We start from the raw sequence: 19,846 nt of genomic DNA, 5'->3' as shown, positions 1-19,846 counted from the left end.
TTCATGGCTGAGGCCGTTTATTCTGACTGTATGAATGAAATTAATAATAACGACTTGTAGCAGATATTACAGGTTGAATGTTAAAAGATTCCAAACGTGAATCAAATGAGAGTTCCAAAGACTGGTTTATTAACTGGTTAATACTTTACATGTGAGAGCATCTAGCGAGGGCACCTTCTGCTCACTGTGACTTTCTAACTACCCTCCAATCGACCCCACACACACGTAACCCCCAATGTATCCATGCGAGCGCCGCACTCAATCAGCTAGTACCATTACAACACTGATTCAATGTCTTTTGAATCAGTTTGAATTAATCTAGTGTTCAGAGTTATTTATTGAAACAAATAATCCATAAAGAATAACATAGGTCTGTGTATAAATGTAGAAACTGAACTGGAATGTATAATATGAAACCTATTTTCTATGTTAGCTCAGTATGCACAGTATGAAGGGTATTTAGTGTGTGTTTATGTCAACATGTAAGTGCTTTAATGCCAAAATAATATTTTAAAAAAAAATTCTTCCCCCTTAAATGATCATTTCAATAATCTGAGAAAAATGATTATAAATACAAATCCTAACTTCCAGATGGTTCTTGTTTTTCAGAAGGAGGCAGCAGAGAGCAGCAGACTCCCCTGGACCCAGCTGTGTCTCCATGAAGAGTGACTGGTCTATGAGTCATCCTCCCGAACTTAAAGATTACCCACAATGCTCAGAAGGTCTCTAAAGGTCCCATGGCATGAAAATGTCACTTTATGAGGTTTTCTAACATTAATATGAGTTCCCGTAGCCTGCCTATGGTCCCCCAGTGGCTAGAAATGACGATAGGTGTAAAGCAAGCCCTGGGTTTCCTGCTCCGCCTTTGAGAAAATGAAAGCTCAGACAGGCTGATTTGGAATTTTCCCCGTATGTCGTCATAAGGGGCCAGGTTACCGCCCCTTTCTCTGCTTTGCCCGCCCAGAGAATTTGGTCCGCCCATGAGACAATGAGCTAGGACCGTGAAAGCGCCACATGTGTGTGAATACACACACTGTAACGCAAGGGTTGTACACTTCTTTGTTATTTGGATAACCGTTCTGCTGTTGGTGTTATGGAGCATAACACGCAACACAATAACGCAAGCTTGCGTAAAGCTCCCATTTGGTTCTCTGACGTCTCTGGTACTCCCACAACGAGACTCGTAGTGGGGGTTATCTCGGCCATGGTTGAGAAGGAATTGGGGGAAAGGAACTTTGGCTTTGACTCCCTGAAGTCCAAAGTGAACCGCGACATGGAGGAGAAAGGGATCGTTGCCCGCGATTGTCTCCCGCTGGAGCTCTGGTCGCAGAGCTCCGCCTGCGGAGCCCCGGCAGCGGAGCCCCCTGAGACTAAAACCAGGAGACTTTGCTCGTGACCTCACATGCGCATGTGAGGTCATAGACGCAGATATTAGGCTCATATTAGCCTAATGGGGAAAAATCATGTATGTTTTTGGTAGGCCTATTTTTTTTTAATTTAAGAGATGTTATGAGAAGTCATTGAATGAGTTTCGTGTGGGACTATGTTTATTTTTATGAATTAGCCTGAAACATCTCTTCCCAGCACTCGTCCGCTGGTTTTCCATCAGCATTCCACTGTGCGACCATCCCTGGAGCGTATGCCCTCACACATTGTTGAAATCATATGCTGAATGCTTTATTCTTTCTATGTGGTTTTTAGTTAATGATCGGGCTATAGTAAGACCACGTTAGCTATGTAATCGCTGGTGGTTGGTGCCGGTGGAAACCGGGACATTTTAGCATCCCGACAGGCTTTTGTTGGGACCAGGGACACGCAACTCAAAATCAGGACTGTCCCGGCACACGGGGACGTCTGGTCACCCTAGGCTAATTGCAATTGGCCGCATGAGCCAATACTTTTCAGAATCGCGCGGCAGAGGTCAGACTGCCAACACTGCCCTCTGAGCTTTAAGACGATGCGCCCTCGCCACATCCGTCAGTTTTTGTGAATGGGTGTTTGTCATGGCAGAATCTGCGCTTGTAGTAGCATAGTCTTACTAAAGTTAACTTTAGTAATCTTTAGGAGTTAATTCAGCATTTGCATATAATTAGCCTATTAACAACACAATGTAGGCATGTCTATTCAAATAGCCTACAACCTTAAATAACCAATTAAGCTTATCAGCGACTTTATTCATCTAGTTATAGAAAATAATGCCTTCATCTGTTAACAATGCTTTTGTTTATTAACAATGAAAGTCGCTCGTCATAAAGACTAGTGGACCTTTCGGCTATAGGCCTGCAAGATTAACCCACTTTAACATTTTGTTTATTTCAAATAAAAATATGTTTGGGGGGCGGACCTACGTGCGTACGTGAAGTGAGCTGAAGGTAGTGGGGGCACATCAGCCAGAGCAGTGTGTGTGTGTGTGTGTGTGTGTGTGTCTGCTGCCTGCTGCTCTGAACCAGCTCTGAACGTAACAGATGCTACTGATTGTGTAGAAGAAGGATAGTACAGTCGTTTGTCTTATTTGATCTGACGTGTCAGTGTTGTGTTTTGGCTACGAAAAACCGCAGATCTGATCCTAAACCAGTTTTGGCGGTAAACTGCCCAAGCTGGCAACCCTGGCCACACCCCCACCCTCCACCTTGCCCGCCTCTCTCCTCCTCATTAGAATTTAAAGCTACAGACACAGAAACGGCATGTGGAAAGCTCATTGTGGGACTGGCTCGTAGTGGCTGTCATTCTGCACCAAGGCTGAATTTGGGGAAAGAGACTTTGGATACAGTATAGGGGACTGCTAAGACCTATATAAAAGTATCCAAAAAGTGGCATGCCATGGGACCTTTAAAACCTTCTGCTCACCTACAAAGCCCTCTAGTCTAGTAATTTTATGCCAAAATGGGGGTCAACCTAGAACAAATTGCAACAGAAGCAAACCCAACTGATTTTGTATCCTAAATATGTCCTGATTAAGGAAAAAAAAGACCAGAAGAATCCCATTAGGGGAAAGTTTCGAAAAACACTCAAATATATCCTATTCATACGCCTATTCATTATTTTTCTCACGCGAATAGGGTAAAAACTTTAACATTTAGATATCACTATGAAAATGACTGAGTTGATTACTTACATCAAGACAAACAAATGTATTACACGTTTTTGGAAATTGCTTGTTGCCATGGGCGTACAGTGCATAATCTAATTATGTATGTGCTAATTTGCATAAACACAACAACAGATCTAAACATTGGGTATAGCCAGGTGTCGAGTGTTCCAACCTATAATGGGTTTTTATAGTATGAGGGCTATATGAGAACCTTCAGTCGCACTAGGTGGGAAGACCTCTCCTGAGCCGTCGCCTAGGAGGGGGGATACCCGATACTGGTTTCTCTTCGGCCCCGGGGCTTAACCTGTGCTGGCCCTCTTTGTACGTGTTAGAGATCCTCGGCTAAGCTCAGTGGAGGAAGACTCTGGTCTATGTGTCCAACACAGGTCACTCGTTTAAGCCCCTACGAGGTTAAGCTAAATTTAGGCTATACGCGTTTCGATCGAACTCTGTGGCGTCTCTTACCACCCCAGTCCCTATGGGCCACGAAGCGGGGAACAAGTCTGAACCTCTTTATATTGCCTCACTCTCCGGACCAGTCACAATCAACCTTGTTTGTGTCATGCACCACTCACCTATCGTGCGGAGGCTGGGAGAGCTGTGGGCTGTCGGTTGGGCCCCTACTGAGGAGCCGGGCCAATTACTGAAGAACCGATTCAATCGCCTACTACAAAGTGTAGTCAGGTAGTTTTATTTAGATTCAATAAACTCGTTTTACACTATGACCGAGAAAAGGAATTTTCAAGAGAAAGAGGTTAAATGTTAACGGAGTCTAATATATAATACCGTTTTACAAAAAGTTACAGAAAATTATGATTACATTAAAAAAGAGTCTAAAACATTAAATCAACATTAAGGTTTCTATTAAAGAGGTCTACACGCTCCTGTCTTTGCATATCTATTAGAGTCAACAATTGAGTCTAGTAGACTGCACGAGCAGTGTTACAATAAACCATACAATCAATTATCAATTGTTATGATATTTTGGTCCAGGAAAGGCCGCCGAGACAGGATCGCTTTTAACTCACTTTATTTGGTTAAGGTTATTGATCTATTGTCTATCGTCTATGAAACAAAAGGAGAGGGATCGTATATAACACGTGCGGAGCGTCTCTAAGCTTTACATCTAATCGATACGCCGCCCAAGAGATTCTGACCTAAAATGGCGGAGTCTGAGTTAAATAAGAAGGTAGAGGTGGGCGTGTTCTGTGGCTTTAAAAGCCCGCCCCCTTTCATCTTTGTATGATCAGCTGCTGCCTGGTTGTGCAGCAGTCTTAAGGCTTATGTTATGTTTACTCAGTATTGTGGCTATGGGAGAATATTATGGCTGAAATATGTTACAGAAGGCAGGCGCATGCGTAGTTATGATATAGTTACATTCAGTCTTAATCAGAGGTAGAGAGGCATGGAGGTTCCTGTTTTTCTTCTGGGGCCCTTTGGTACAATTTTTGCTGACGCAGCAGCTCAGCAGTTTAACAATTCAATATCTCAGTATATTCCACGTGATGCTCGCACTAAATTCGGAAGTCCTGTTCATATATGGTAGTGTCATTCGGAAGTCCTGTTCATATATGGTAGTGTCATTGAAAGTCCGGTTTTTTTCCAAGAGCAGATGTCCACGATTGTTCCCGTTTTCTTCGGAGGCCACCGGTATCCTTAGCATCGAAACTACATATCAGCAGTTCCAATATTTCAGCATTTCGATGTTTCACATGTGGCAGTCTTTTTTATGAACAGATGGTTATGATGGTTCCGCTTTTCTTTGAGGTAGACAGTACACTTATTGTTGAGACAGCAGATCAGTATTATAACTTTTCAGATACAGCAGATCATTAGTTACAACAGTTCAGCAATTCAACAGTGTTCATTTATTGTCCAGATTATTAGCAGATGTCCTACCCAGTGATTGGGCAGTGGGAGGCATAGGGCTAGGTGCGTCAACGTGTGGCCTCACGGGCACACAACACAGGTGAAAAAGTCTTGTAGAATCTTGATGAAATCTTACAGTAAAAGACTATAGAGGCAAACAAATGTCACCACCGGGGGCAAAGATTCAGTCATTCATTCAAGGTCCTCTAATTAATTATTAGAGGATTATAATTAATTAATTAATGCTCATGGGAAGCCTAAATGGGTTCCATTCAGACCTTATCATTAAGAAGAGATTTAAGAATTTTAAGAAGAGATTTAAGAAGACATTCAACAAGGCTTTACCCAATGTTTAGATCTGTTGTGGTATTTATGCAAATTAGCACATACATAATTAGATTATGCACCGTTTGCCTATGGTAACAAACAATTAAAAAAAAAACTTTAACACATTTTTTGTTTGTAATCAACTCAGTAATTTATCTAAAGGTTAACATTTTTACCCTAGTCACGTGAGAAAAATAATGAATAGGCGTATGAATAGGCTATATTTGGGTTTTTAGAAACCTTCCCCTAATGGGATCCGTCAGGGCTTTTTTTCCCTTACTCAGGACATATTGAAGATACAAAAACAGTTGAGTTTTCTTCTGTTGCGATTTGTTTGACCTTTTTTCATTAAATGACTGGATAATTTGGATAATTTAACAGGAAATATTGACCTGTTTCCACTGATGCCACCATCCACTAACTGATTTCTTCTGTTGTTTTTCTCATTTAGGATCTGCTGCTGTTGAGTGCCAACGTGAACTCAAGTCTCATTTGAAGAAGAAGTTCTGGTGTGTGTTTGAGGAAATCGCTAAAGCAGGACATTCAACACCTCTGAATGAGTTCTTCACAGAGATCTTCATCACAGAGAGAGGCAGTGGAGAGGTCAACCAGGAACATGAGGTCAGACTGATTGAAACAGCTTTCAGGAAACCAGTCAAGGAGGAAACACCAATCAAATGCGGAGACATCTTTACACCCCTACCTGGACAAGATAAACCAATCAGGACAATTATGACAACTGGAGTGGCCGGCATTGGTAAAACCATCTTAACACACAAGTTCACTCTGGACTGGGCTGAAGGCAAATCCAACAACGACATACACTTCACATTTCTCCTCACTTTCAGAGAGCTGAATTTACTGAAAGACAAGTTTAGCTTGGTGGAACTTCTTAATCACTTCTTTTTTGAGACCAAAGAAGCAGGAATCTGCAGATTTGATCGGTTCCAAGTGGTCTTCATCTTGGATGGTCTGGATGAGTGTCGACTTCCTCTGGACTTCCAGAACAACCCGATCTGGACTGATGTCACAAAGTCCACCAAGGTGGACGTTCTGCTGACAAACCTCATCAGGGGCGTCCTGCTTCCCTCCGCTCGTATCTGGATAACCACACGCCCTGTGGCAGCCAATCAGATCCCTGCTGAGTGTGTTGACATGGTGACAGAGGTGAGAGGGTTCACCGACCCACAGAAGGAGGAGTACTTCAGGAAGAGATTCAGAGAGGAGACATTGGCCAACACAATCATCTCCCACGTCAAGAAATCACGAAGCCTCCACATCATGTGTCACATCCCATTCTTCTGTTGGATCACGGCTACAGTTCTGGAGGACTTCTTCAAAACATCCCAGAAAAGAGAAGAGACGCCCAAGACCGTGACTCAGATGTACAGCCACTTCCTGAGGGTTCAGTCCATACAGGGGGACAGGAAGTATCATGGCAGAGCTGAAACAGATCCACACTGGAGTTCAGAGAACAAGGAGATCATTGTTTCTTTGGGAAAACTTGCTTTTAGCCAGCTGGAGAAAGGCAACCTGATCTTCTACGAGTCAGACCTGGCAGCGTGTGGCATCGATATCAGAGCAGCCTCAGTGTACTCAGGAGTGTTCACCCAGATCTTTAAAGAGGAGTGTGGGCTGTACCAGGACAAGGTGTTCTGCTTTGTCCATCTGAGCCTCCAGGAGTTTCTGGCTGCCCTTTATGTCTTTAAGCACTTCATAGACAATGGGGTCAATCTGCTCTCAGAAGAACCACCAACCTCCAGGAAAGATGAACTCCTCCTCTACCAGAGTGCTGTGGACAAGGCCTTACAGAGTGAGAACGGACACCTGGACTTGTTCCTCCGCTTCCTCCTGGGCCTCTCTCTGGAGACCAATCAGATTCTCCTACGAGGTCTGCTGGGAAAGACAGGAAGTGGCTCAAATACCAATGAGAAAACAGTGTCTTACATCAAGGAGAAGATAGATGGAGATCTCTCTCCAGAGAGAAGCATCAATCTGTTCCACTGTCTGAATGAGCTGAACGACGGTTCTCTAGTGGAGCAGATCCAACAGTCCCTGACATCAGGAAGTCTCTCCACAGAATCTCTCTCTCCTGCTCAGTGGTCAGCTCTGGTCTTCATCTTACTGTCATCAGGAGAGGCGCTGGACGTGTTTGACCTGAAGAAATACTCTGCTTCAGAGGAGGGTCTTCTGAGGCTGCTGCCAGTGGTCAAAGCCTCCAAAACATCTCTGTAAGTTCACTAATAACATGTATTACAATACACACAACACTATATACATAAAATTTAATATAATATATATATTATATTATATACTAGAATATAAAAGGTATGATAAAATACAAATCGTATCTGTACGTTCACTAATAACATGTATAACAATACACACAAGATAATATACATAAAACTAGAAAATAAAAGTTATAATAACCTAGAAAACATCTCTGTACGTTCAGTGATAATGTATTATATTATGCACAACACAAAATAATTAATACTATGATATAAAAGCAGTAATGATTTGTTTATTTAACAAACTCCTCAATCATAACAATCATAAAAAATAAATGATAATAATTAACAGTTATTCGCCGAAGGCGAAGTGAATAGTGTTCACGGATTCACTATTCACAGAGCCTGAGGTGAATCATTGTTTTATATGAACTACACGTGAACACTCCAAAAATAAACAAGATTACACTTTTTTACTTTTAGGGGAAGACAGAAGGGGGAGAGGGGGGAGGGACAGAGGGGGGAGAGGGACAGAGACGCAGGGGGGAGAGGGACAGAGACGGAAAGGGGAGAGGGACAGAGGGGGGAGAGGGAGAGAGGGGGGAGAGGGACAGAGGGGGGGAGGGACAGAGGGGGGAGGGACAGAGACGGAGGGGGGAGAGGGACGGAGACGAAGGGGGGAGAGGGACAGAGGGGGGAGAGGGACGGAGACGGAGGGGGGAGGGGGAGGGACGGAGGGAGTACACACAACGAAAACATACATAATAGTAGAATATAAAAGTTATGATAACATAGAAAACATCTTTTGAGGTTAACTTATAACATCTCAATATACACAACGTCATATTGTGTAACCAGGGTGAAAAGTCAAACTCAAAAACTCTATTTATTATGAAATAATAATTAAAGAATGAATAATAATTGTTTATCAATAATTAAATGCACCTGTATTTAAATATGTTGCTATAAGTATAAAATAGTATAAAAATAGTTATTGATGAGGTTACATGCATAAATATACGTTCATTATTAATAAAAGGTGACCCACTATTTTAAAACGTTTAACCTTGTTCAGTAGTTTGGTTATATGGACGCTTTGGGTTTAACCAATAGGATGCGTTGATACAGAGACTTCAGGGTCATCTGGGGGAAGGGTGAGAGGTCACGAGTGAGAGAGGGAGGAGACAAAGGAGGAGAGGACTTTATTCTCTGTAGAGATCGCCCAGCTAAATGATATTTAAACATTTACTTATTATTTGTAACGAGTAGCGGCGCCAAATAATTATGATTGGGGAGCTACGGGGGGCTAGATTGTTTATAGCAGGGGCTAATACATTTGAACTATTCACAGAGCCTGAGGTGAATCATTGTTTTATATAAACTACACGTGAACACTCCAAAAATAAACAAGATTACACTTTTTGCCGGGATTTTTTTGTTTTTATGAGCGGTTTATTAGTTTTTATTAGCGTGACGAGACGACCGCTACGCGCTCCCCAATATCCAGAGATAGCGAACCAATCAAATTGCTCCATCTGAGGAGGTTCACGTGTAGCATATACTCCATTTAAATATCCAGTGTTTTAAACATTAGTTAAACTAAAAACACTTTTCTAATAAAGATGAAGACAATAACTTAATTAGGTTAAAAGTAAAAGTTACAGATTATTAAATTAACATTTATGGATTGAATGTAGTTCAATTAATAAAACATCTCTAATTAAAGTTTTCAACACGTCCTTTTATGTTAACAGTAAAAGATGTAAGATATTTTAATCCCAGTTCCTAACATGTTGTGTTTATTGCGTGTGAAGGCTGGATGGCTGTCATCTGTCAGAGACATGCTGTGAAGCTCTGGCCTCAGTTCTCAGCTCCAACTCCTCTAGTCTGAGAGAGCTGGACCTGAGTAACAATGATCTGCAGGATTCAGGAGTGAAGCTGCTCTCTGCTGGACTGGGGAGTCCACACTGTACACTGGAAACTCTCAGGTCAGTTTTACTCAATGGTCAAACACTTACAGAGGGGGGAGGGACAGACGGCAGGATGACACATGTGCACGAGTACACAAGAAAAAAAAAATCATCCATGCTGCAAAGCGGTTTTCTATTTAAGCAAAGAACAGATTGTTATGTGTGAGGTGGTCCTGAAGATATGCGACAACTGTTTTTTCAAGTACCTTGGATAGAAAGGGGAGATTTGAAATAGGCCTATAGTTTGCAAGATTGTCCGGGTCCAGGGAGGGTTTCTTCAGGAGGGGACGAATGACCGCAGCTTTGAGAGCGGGTGGAACATGAGCGGTTTGAAGTGAAAGGTTAACAACCTGGGTGATGATTGTACTGAGGATGGAGATGTGTGATTTAAGCAGAGTAGATGGGAAGAGGTCTAAGCAACAGGTGGTCGCCTTCATTCCACTGATGGTTTTCTCAATGTGACTCTGCTGGACCTCAGAGAAGCAAGGAAGGGATAGCAGACTCTCCACCTGGAGGTTGGAAGCAGGGGGAGAGGGAGAGGAGGAGCTGGGCAACAGAGAGCGGATGTTGTTGACTTTAGATCTAAAAAAGTCAATGAAGCTGTTGCATCGCTCAACTGTAGCTTTGGTCAGTGAGGGTGATTGTGGCTTCAGTAAGTAATTTATTGTGGAAAAGAGCTTCTTAGAATTTCCAGTGTTCCTATTGATGAGGTTGGCGTAGAATGTCGACTGAGCATCTGTCAGGGCTTGGCAATTGGCTTTTTTATGCTCACGGAAGGCAAGTTTGTGGACAGTGAGCCCAGTGTGTCTGAATTGACGTTCCAGTACACGGCCAGCTGTTTTAATTGTTCGTAGTTCCTGTGTGTACCAGGGGGCAGAGCGTTCGAACATGACTTCACGCGTCTTAACAGGAGCATGAAGATCGAGAACACTGCTCAGAGAGGTGTTATAGTGCTCCACTAGCTCGTCCACAGTTTCAGGGGCTGAGCAGGTGATATGCTGGAGGTCTGTGGCCATGTCCACTGAGACAATCCGTTTCAGATTCCTAAAGGATATCTGGCGCTTGGGTCTGGAGGGAGGCAGCAGAGATGTCAGAGTCATTGAGACTACCTTGTGGTCAGACACCCCAAGATCGTAGACTTCGAGAGTCTTGATAGAGGTAGAGTTGGTAATGGCCAGATCCAAGATGTGACCTTTGTTGTGGGTGGGATCCTCAACATGCTGCTGCAGACCAAGACAATCCAGCAGGCTCAGAAACTCTGCTGCCAGAGGACAGGAGGGGTTGTCAACATGAATGTTGATGTCACCAATAATCACAACATTATTTGACAAGGTGCAGAGTGATGTGAGGAGATCGTGTATTTCAGGGAGTAATGAAGAGTTTGATTTTGGGGGACGGTAAATTAGAAGCACTGTCACGGAGTATGGAGGTTTGCATTTAAAAGCTAGACACTCCATGGAGGTGAGGTCAGGCAACAGAAGAGGTGAGAGTTCCAATTCAGTCCGGTGGATAATGAGTAGGCCACCACCTCTGCCTGAGGTACGTGCTCTCTCCATGTAGTTGTAGCTGGGGGGGCAGACTTCATTCAGCAGAAGGTGGTCCCCAGGTTTATGCCATGTTTCAACTAGACACATAAAATCAATACTTTTTTCTAAAAAAATGGTCATGTATGAGTAGAGATTTCTTATTAAGGGATTGCGTGTTTAACAATTCCATGGTGACAGAAGACAGAGCTGGTGGTGAGTATTTCTGTAAACTCCGCAGCACAGTGTAATCCACTCCAGATTTTCTATGTCGCCGAGTGCTGCTTTCACTACAAGTCAGCCTACTACGCCAGCGTTCTGATGACGTCGACAGAGTGCGACGCGATCAGCTGGGGACCAGATAGAAGGAACCGTGGCAGGACAGTGCTGGGAGTAACAACAAACTTTTTACGGGCACTCCGATGGACATAACGGGGTCGGCGTAAAAGTCTATGCTGTCTGATGGCTGCAATGTATGTTGGAGTAGTGAAGATATTAAGACTTAGCAGCTGCGAAGCGGAGTATTTCAGCATCAAGCCGGGAGCCGGTAAGGTTAGCCTGGCGCTAGTTGTTAAACATGTACAGAGTTGGAGAGATAGCCAGGTGAGTGGAAGCATTGAGGCTAGCCGGGATTGGTAGTAGTCCTAGGCATCAAGCTGAGTCACACTGAAGCACAACAGCAGGCTGTACCGTTGGAAGACCTCCCAGCAACACAGCAACGATGGTCAGTCCGGGCAGAACGGGAGCAAGCAGCCGGCGTTCAGAGCGATGGCAGTAGGTGGGCACAAAAACCAGAGTAAAATCCAGGAATAAAAAAGTTTTTTTAGTGGTAATATGGTCGGGGTTAGCCACGACGTCTTTGCATTAAAAAAAAGAGATAACTAGAAAGATTGTTTGTAAGAGACGGAGAAGCGGCGAACAAACAGACGCCAGCGTCCTCTCCTCTCTCTGACCTTAACTTAACTGTGGTGTAATGAGAACATTTCACTGACTGAAGTGATCTATTGCTTTTATAAAACGGTTACGTAAGTATGGCGAAATGAAAGTCATAGACTAGATTTTGAAAAAGCGAGCTTGGTAGCTTGGTTCGCCGGCAATTTAGCCTACTATCGAGTTCACTCACCGTGTGCCTATTGCTTTACAACATTTCCACCCTCTCCATCAATCAACATATTTTTAGGCTTCAGTGAACTATGCTATTGCTTTAATATATAAATAAACAACAGTTCAAGTTAGGCGTGGAGTGATACGGATCTCTGTAAACTGAATGGGCGTCATAGCTGTGCGTATACGCTCATTATACAACAGTTGGGAACCAATCAGATCACTTGATTTAAGCCACCCGTTTTCTATTATCTCTCATATCACTGTGGGGGGAGTTGGCATATTGGCGCCCCCTCCGGCTGCAGGCGCCCTGCTCACTGAGAAGGTGCCGTCAGAGAAGCTGTATGAGAAGTAGTGGTGGCTCGTTCACGAACAAATCAGTTTGAACGAACGACTCTTTAAAACAAACAAACCAACCTGATTCGCCGCTCTCGTTCGTCGTCGGTCGTCTCGTTCGTTCTCCGAGACTCGACTCCCAGCTCCACCCACTAGTCGCTGAGTCGCGCTGACTCGCGAGTCGCCGTTCGTTCACTGACTGTGTTTAGCGGTGAAGACTCGAGGACTGAGAAGTCACGAGAGTCAGCCGGGCAACAACATCCCGATTCCCAACATGAAGCGCTCCTCAGCTAAAAGGAACTTAGTTAATGTTGTGTTGATTGATGACCGTTTGCACCATTGCACGATCGTGATTCATTTGAGAATGAGAACGAGGGAGGAGCTGAGTCTGACCGACTCGGCTGAGAACGTGCATTCGTGATTCATTTGAACGAGAACGAGGGAGGAGCCGAGTCTGACTGACTCAGTGACTGAGAATCATGATTCACCGCTACCGGAAACGCGAACGAACGAACGAACGACTCTTGTTGGCGAACTGACCGACGCAAACTGATTCATTCAAACGAATCATGAAATCTACCACTAGTGAGAAGGGGAAAGGGGAGGAGGGGGGACAGTTCACCTCTGGGTCTCCATAACGGACAAGGGGGGGACGGGGGTCCACTGTTAGCGGATTGAAATCCTTATTGCAGCCTGCAGGGTTATGTGATCAACATACGGAGGAACGCGGTCGCTGAGCTGCCCCAACATGAGACGTTAAACTCAGCTAGAACCGCCGCCCACCACGTCCACCATCATCCAAAACGTGATGTCAACAGACCAACAATAGTCTGAAAGCCTACAGAGACTATAGATAGTTAATGTGACGATCATGTTATTAAAAATAGACTTGGAGCAATGATTTACAAACTATCTTTTTGAGAGCATGCTTTTGCAAGTAGTTCGCCGCCCCTCCTGCCCATATGGACGGCCCGGTACAGAGCAACACTCTAATGGAATGAGTGGCTCAAGTCAGGCACACCTCGAATTTCTTGCAATTGAGAGTGGGGGGGGGGCGCTCGGAGGGGGTCTCGCCCGGGGTGTAATTCAATGTAGAACCGCCACTGCCTACCATCCATCTGTGTCCATTCATGTGAACAGATTCACTCACTTTAAAAAGGTTTAAGTTAATGTTTTGAATGCATAGGGGGCAGTGCTTCATTTGAGCCGGAACACGCCGGAACATGTTCCAGCACCTCCTGGGTCACTGAAAAATGAATCGCCTAAATGAAAAAAAACTATTACTGTTTGTGTGTAGAGTGTGGTTTTCTGTCTAGTTAGTCTTTATTCCCCGTTGAAGTTCCACTAAAATCTAGTGTTTGCATTTTAGGTTTGAGGTGAAAGATGGTAAAGAATGTGCACCCCTTTACCCTTTAGTTGTTTTTTTACTCTACTCTAAAACTTTACAGATTTAATGATCAAACAGTTAAGTTCCACATCAGAGGACGTTGAAAAGATTTACCTCCAGAAAAGTAATAGGTCACACACACGTGTGTGTGTGTGTGTGTGTGTGTGTGTGTGTGTGTGTGTGTGTGTGTGTGTGCGCAGGTTGTCTGGCTGCCTGGTCACACAGGAAGGCTGTGCTTCTCTGGCCTCAGCTCTGAGCTCCAACCCCTCCCATCTGAGAGAGCTGGACCTGAGCTACAATCACCCAGGAGACTCTGGAGCTGCGCTGCTCTCTGCTGGACTGGAGGATCCACGCTGGAGACTGGACACTCTCAGGTATGGAGAGGACAGCTCTCCACTCGGGGACAAAGTCTCCTACAGGGATTCAAGCCGCTGCTAGATGAAGCGGTTTGAAAAGGCAGCTGTCACTCATGTTGTGTAGAACGTGATGAGACAGCAGATGATGAAGGTGAATGTTTCAACATGCTGCTCTCACTTTGTTCCCCCCCAGTGTGGAGCACGGTGGAGTGTGGAGGCTGAAACCAGCTCTAAAGAAGTGTAAGTGTCTGTTTGATTCATCACAACACACACTCACTATTGGGATGGAAAGTCCATCCACACAGCAGGAGGTGACGTCCGCTCATTCACATGTGGACTTGTGTATCCGTATGTGTAGCTATGTTTGCCTGTGTTGATGTGTGTCTAGTATGTTTGTGTAGGTGTGTGTACGTATGTGTACATGTCTATGTACTGTATGTATGAACCAGGTCTATGGTACCAACAGTTAGTTTCCAGCCTGTATGTGAGCTCAGCTGGTTCAGTCTGTTGTTTACACAGGTGGATCACAATGGATGTGTATTGGAACCTTTCAAAGTCGAATATCTTGAAAAGTATGTAGAGTATAGCTTAGATATTACAGAGGATTAATCAGCTCATCATGATGAACGTTTTGATGTATAATATGTGTATGTCGTGTAAATATTGCGGGAGTAGATTCAGTGTACACATTTTTCATTGTTTTGACTGGGACAACCACTCACACACACATGGGATTTACATTTACGTTTAACTTAAAACATCTTATAAACAATATGCATTACTATTTCTAAAGCCATAGCACACTAGTCCACTATAGTAGCTATCATCTGATATGATTTAGTCTTTCTATGTTCATTTTTGTAGAGAAGATGAACGTGAAACAGGAAGAACAGTACTAGTGATGAAGATGAGGATGAAGACCAGTTCAGTAGCAGTAGTAGTAGGTGATGGACAGGGATTGTTTATGAAGAACGGCAACGCCTCCCCCTCGGCCAGAGAGGCGGGGTTTGGCGATGTAACTGTAATTGGAAGGAGTGGCTTGATTGAGAGCGTAGAAGTCCAGGGGCTGTTGCCATGTTTCACAGAGGAGGAGCAGATCCATGTTATTGTCCAGTAGCAGTTCAGATATAACGGCTGATTTGTTGGAGAGGGAGCGACAGTTCAGCAGTGCGAGGGAGATGGATGGGGGGGCAGGGGAGGGGGAACGGAGGTTAGTGAGGTTGGCAGTACGGCAGGTGGGGGTGACGGGGGGGGCGAGAGTTAGTCCAGAGTGAGGGGATGGGTGAGCCATGGGGGAGGTGTTGGTTGCGAGAGGGGCCAGAACCTGGATGGATGTAGCGGCGTCGGCGGAGGATTCCGGCTGTGCTGGCTGCAGGGGCAGCAGCAGCAGAGAGACGATGGTTATTGTTGAGGCGGTGAAGGTCAGCGGCGGTGTAGCTGAGTGGGCCAGAAGTTGGTGGAGTAGAGGAGAGAGTCCTAAGAGTCTGGAGTAGCAGGAGTGATAATCCAAGGTGGAGACGAGACATGACGGCGGATGAAAGAAGGCCGGGTAGTATATTGGTGGTGGCTAGTAGCTGATTGGCTAGAAGCAGGGAGGCAGTGAGTTGTGTGTTGTTGTGTAAGACTTGCGTGGATTTCTGACTAAAACTTTGCGGACGCCAAAATCTGGAAAGCTGATGCTCACAAAAAAATCTGGATGTATCAATCCTTGCGTAAGCACGATTTCACACAGATTCTCTTTGTACATCCCAATTAACGTGAAATTGAGTGCACATGCACGAGCCCGTCTCTCCACCCATTTCCATCTCCACCCGTCTCCTCCCTCATTTAATATGCTAATTTGTATAAATAAACCTGCAGTAGTGCGCTCGTTAGGAGAAAGGAGAAAATGGAGAAAGGAAGAAAAAATAACTTTAGTGAATGCGAGGTGGAGGTGCTGATTTCTGAGGTAGAGGCCAGAAATAAGATCTTGTTTGGCTCTCTTTCCTCCGGAATCAGCACCAAAAGCAAAAAACTGGCGTGGGAAAACGTTGCCGGGTCGATCAATGAGGTTGGGGCCGAAAGCCGAACTGTGGCTGACATTTAAAAAAGTGGTCGGACAACGTCCACTATTGTAGTCCACTATTGTAGTCCACTATTGTAGTCCATTGTTGTAGTCCATGAGGGAGAGAGAGAGGCCGTTTCTCAATTTGCGTTCTCGTCTGTACTTGTGTACTTTGCGTTCTCGTGAAACGTCATCAGTCGTAGCCCAAGTACTGTTCCAATTCCAAGTACGCATCAAGTCAAGTACAGTCGTAAAACCCGTGTGTGTTCTCCATGCGTTCTTAAACTGGCCGTTCCACCGAGGACGCATCGGAGGTGACTTGTGTGGACTTGGACCGTTAAATATCCCAGGATGCATTTCGCATTCCCATGTTTTAAAATATTAGTATGTAAGCTATAATAATAGGCTATATATAGGAACATTTGACATATATAACAAAAATGTAGGCCTATTCATTCAAAATATTGACATACTATTTTAAAATTAAAGAGGCTGGGGTTTTGTTTAATATAATTTATTTTTATTGTATAAGTCGCTGATAGAGGAAACCCATCACAACGGCAACGAAAATCTTGGTCGGATCCATCCGATCGTGTGTGTCTGTGTGTGTGTGTGTGTGTGTGTGTGTGTGTGTGTGTGTGTGTGTGTGTGTGTGTGTGTGTGTGTGTGTGTGTGTGTGTGTGTGTGTTCTAATCTGTGTCATTTCTCGCTCATTCGTTATTATTATTATATCAATAGTCTACTCTCCAACTACATAGCCAGTTAGGCACGCGCATCTGTACCCTACATATAAAAAGTTGTGTGAATAGCTTATACACACGATAAGCATATCTTTTCATTTATATTCATTGAAAATATTGACATACTATTTTAAAATGAAAGAGGCTGGGGTTTAGTTTTATATCATTAGTTTAAATTGTTCAGTAGTGTATGCCTACATGAGGCTGTAAAGCAGTTAACAGAGCTGAGGTGGTGACGTCACAGGTGCGTACTCGCGTCCTCGGAAGTCTGTACTTGGAAGTCTGGACTTGCCAAGTACGCACTTCCAAGTCTGCGAGTCCGTAGTTTGCGTACTTGGTATTGAGAAACGGCCAGAGACTAACAAAGACCACACTACCCTCCACCACGTGACTTTAACCAGACTCCTCCAGAGTGCTGTGATGTCCACTGATTGCTCAACGAGCAACAGCTGAGGCAAACGGCTAGAGTGAGACCAACTGAGAACGAATCTAGCCTGGTTGGCACGACTTTCCAATGTTGATACTCAGCATTGGGTCTGGCCAAGACGTTAAGAGAATCCATTTCTCAAAGCGCATCCTTCAAACCTGGTTTACCCGCCCCCCTCAAATGCCTCAGTCTGCTATTGGTCGAAGCCAGAATAGGCGGTGTCGAAGCTTAAACCGCGGGGCTAACTGGTAGATTAAACTCTTACCAAAGCCGGTCGGGAGCAAGGCAAATACATCTTTCTTTTCTATAAATGCCTCCAGGGCTGCTCTCTGCTCGGTTTTCAATACAAATGTCCGGTTGAAATCTTTCAACACAGCATCGACTGCTGTGTTGAACGCTGTCCGCTGCTCCATGCTGCTGTTTACAATGAGGTTTCCGGTCGCTGCTCTACAGCGTCACTTTACTTGAACACGCCTCTACCCAGAACCGTTGGAGAGGCTCGACGTTGATTGGCTCTCGAAAAAGAGGGTGGAGTTCCCGAAAATTCGGGAGACAGAAATCGAGTTAATAGCACGGTTGGCCAGACTAGAAGTCAGCAGCGCTTTTGCGAGGCGTGACGTCACTAGTGTGGGCGCGACCAGGCTAGAACGAATCCGGAGTGAAACTAAAACTGTGATTCTGAAAAAAGTATAAATGATATCGAAATTCTGATTAAATACTATCGAAGATACAAATGTGTAGATTTGTTTAATAGTTTGAGTGATGGTAAACGGTTGAATTTTGACCAAGTTATGATGTCTGAAGTGTTGAAGAGTGGTGTGTGTGTGTGTGTGTGTGTGTGTGTGTGTGTGTGTGTGTGTGTGTGTGTGTGTCCGTCCTCAGATTTAGCATCCTAGCATATCTAAGATGTCAATGCTTCCAGCAGTACTAGTGATGATGATGATGATGATGAAGATGCAGAAGGGTTCAGTAGCTCATCATGTCTTGTTCTCCGGTCAGATGCCTGTGAACTCACACTGGACCCAAACACAGCCAACAGACGACTCTCTCTGTCTGAGGACAACAGAAAGGTGACGTGGGTCAGAGAGGACCAGTCGTATCCGGATCGCCGAGAGAGATTTGACTCCCTGTACCAGGTGTTGTGTAGAGAGGCTCTGACTGGCCCGCTGTTACTGGGAGGTAGAGTGGAAAGGAGGTGTTGAAATAGCAGTGACATACAGTGGAATCACAAGGAGAGGACAGGGTTATGACAGCGAGCTTGGAGAGAACAACAAGTCCTGGAGTCTTGAGTGTTATCATGGTGGTTACTCTGCTGGTACAACGGTAGAGAGACAGCCATACGTCTCCCCCCCCCTGGCTCTACCAGAGTAGGAGTGTATCTGGACCGGCCTGCTGGCACTCTGTCCTTCTACAGAGTGTCCCCAGGTGGAGGAGGGTCCTCAGACACACTGACACACATCCACACCTTCAGGACCTCCTTCACCCAGGAGGACCTCCTCCCTGGGTTTGGGGTATGGTGGGGCTCAGCGTCTCTGTGTGAGTTATAGTCTCTCTCTCTCTCTCTCTCTCTCTCTCTCTCTCTCTCTCTCTCTCTCTCTCTCTCTCTCTCTCTCTCTCTCTCTCTCTCTCTCTCTCTCTCTCTCTCTCCCTCCGGGCCGGGGCCGGGACCGGGACCCCGTTCATTTTAAGTTAAATGTGTGTGTGTGTGTGCACACACACATTTAACTTAAAATGAACTTTAAACTTTAATGAACCCACGGTTCAAGTGCATGTGTGTGTGTGCACACACTTACACACACACACACACACACAAACGTGTGCGCACACACACACACACATTGCTTTTGCGTCAGTGTCTCTAGGGCAGTTATAGTCTCTCACTCTCTCTCTTTTACTCTCTCTGTCTCTCTCTTTTTTTCTCCCTCGGTCTCTTTCTCTCGCATCTTTCCCTCCCCCCCGTCTCCCCCTCCTCCCCCCCGTCTCCCTCTCCCCCTCCCCCCCTCGTCTCCCTCTCCTCCTCCCCCCCGTCTCCCTCTCCTCCTCCCCCCCGTCTCCCTCTCCCCCTCCCCCTCGTCTCCCTCTCCCCCGTCTCCCCCTCCCTCTCCTTTTTATGGGGCTTCCTAAAAGTTGATGATGATGAATCATGAAAGGAAGAGACTTTAAGGATCTCCCATAGGGTTCGCTAAGCAGCTTTTATTAAGATCTCATTTTTAATTTGAAATGTATATTAAGTACCTATTGATGGTAAATCACATGTTTTTTTATGCAACTATATATTTGTAATTTTCAGACATAAACATGTTTGTTCTATGGACTATGATATCATCATTGTTGTCCTAATCAGATTTTATATTTCATTCATAATAACCAAGAGGTCTATGGGATAATGTTGCATGTTGTAAATGACTTTAAACTGAATCTTGATTCCTTTTGTTCTGTTG

The 19,846-nt window shown here is 44.7% G+C and overlaps 1 protein-coding gene across 1 annotated transcript; it reads left to right on the top strand.

The window, feature by feature from the left end:
• The first annotated feature begins 613 nt into the window (after nt 1–613).
• Nucleotides 614–19,443, top strand: LOC311376062 (NLR family CARD domain-containing protein 3-like). Its single transcript, XM_084490960.1, is given in 7 exon segments — nt 614–722; nt 5,739–7,518; nt 9,333–9,506; nt 14,039–14,212; nt 14,388–14,434; nt 18,405–18,568; nt 18,570–19,443. Coding segments are annotated over 7 exon segments (2,610 nt in total). The 5' UTR covers nt 614–658; the 3' UTR covers nt 18,777–19,443.
• The last annotated feature ends 403 nt before the right edge of the window (nt 19,444–19,846 follow it).

Source organism: Micromesistius poutassou, assembly GCF_964030765.1.
Source record: "Micromesistius poutassou genome assembly, contig: SCAFFOLD_3089, whole genome shotgun sequence".
In the NCBI taxonomy this organism is placed as follows: Eukaryota; Metazoa; Chordata; class Actinopteri; order Gadiformes; family Gadidae; genus Micromesistius; species Micromesistius poutassou.
This window is presented reverse-complemented; position numbering and strand designations above follow the sequence as displayed.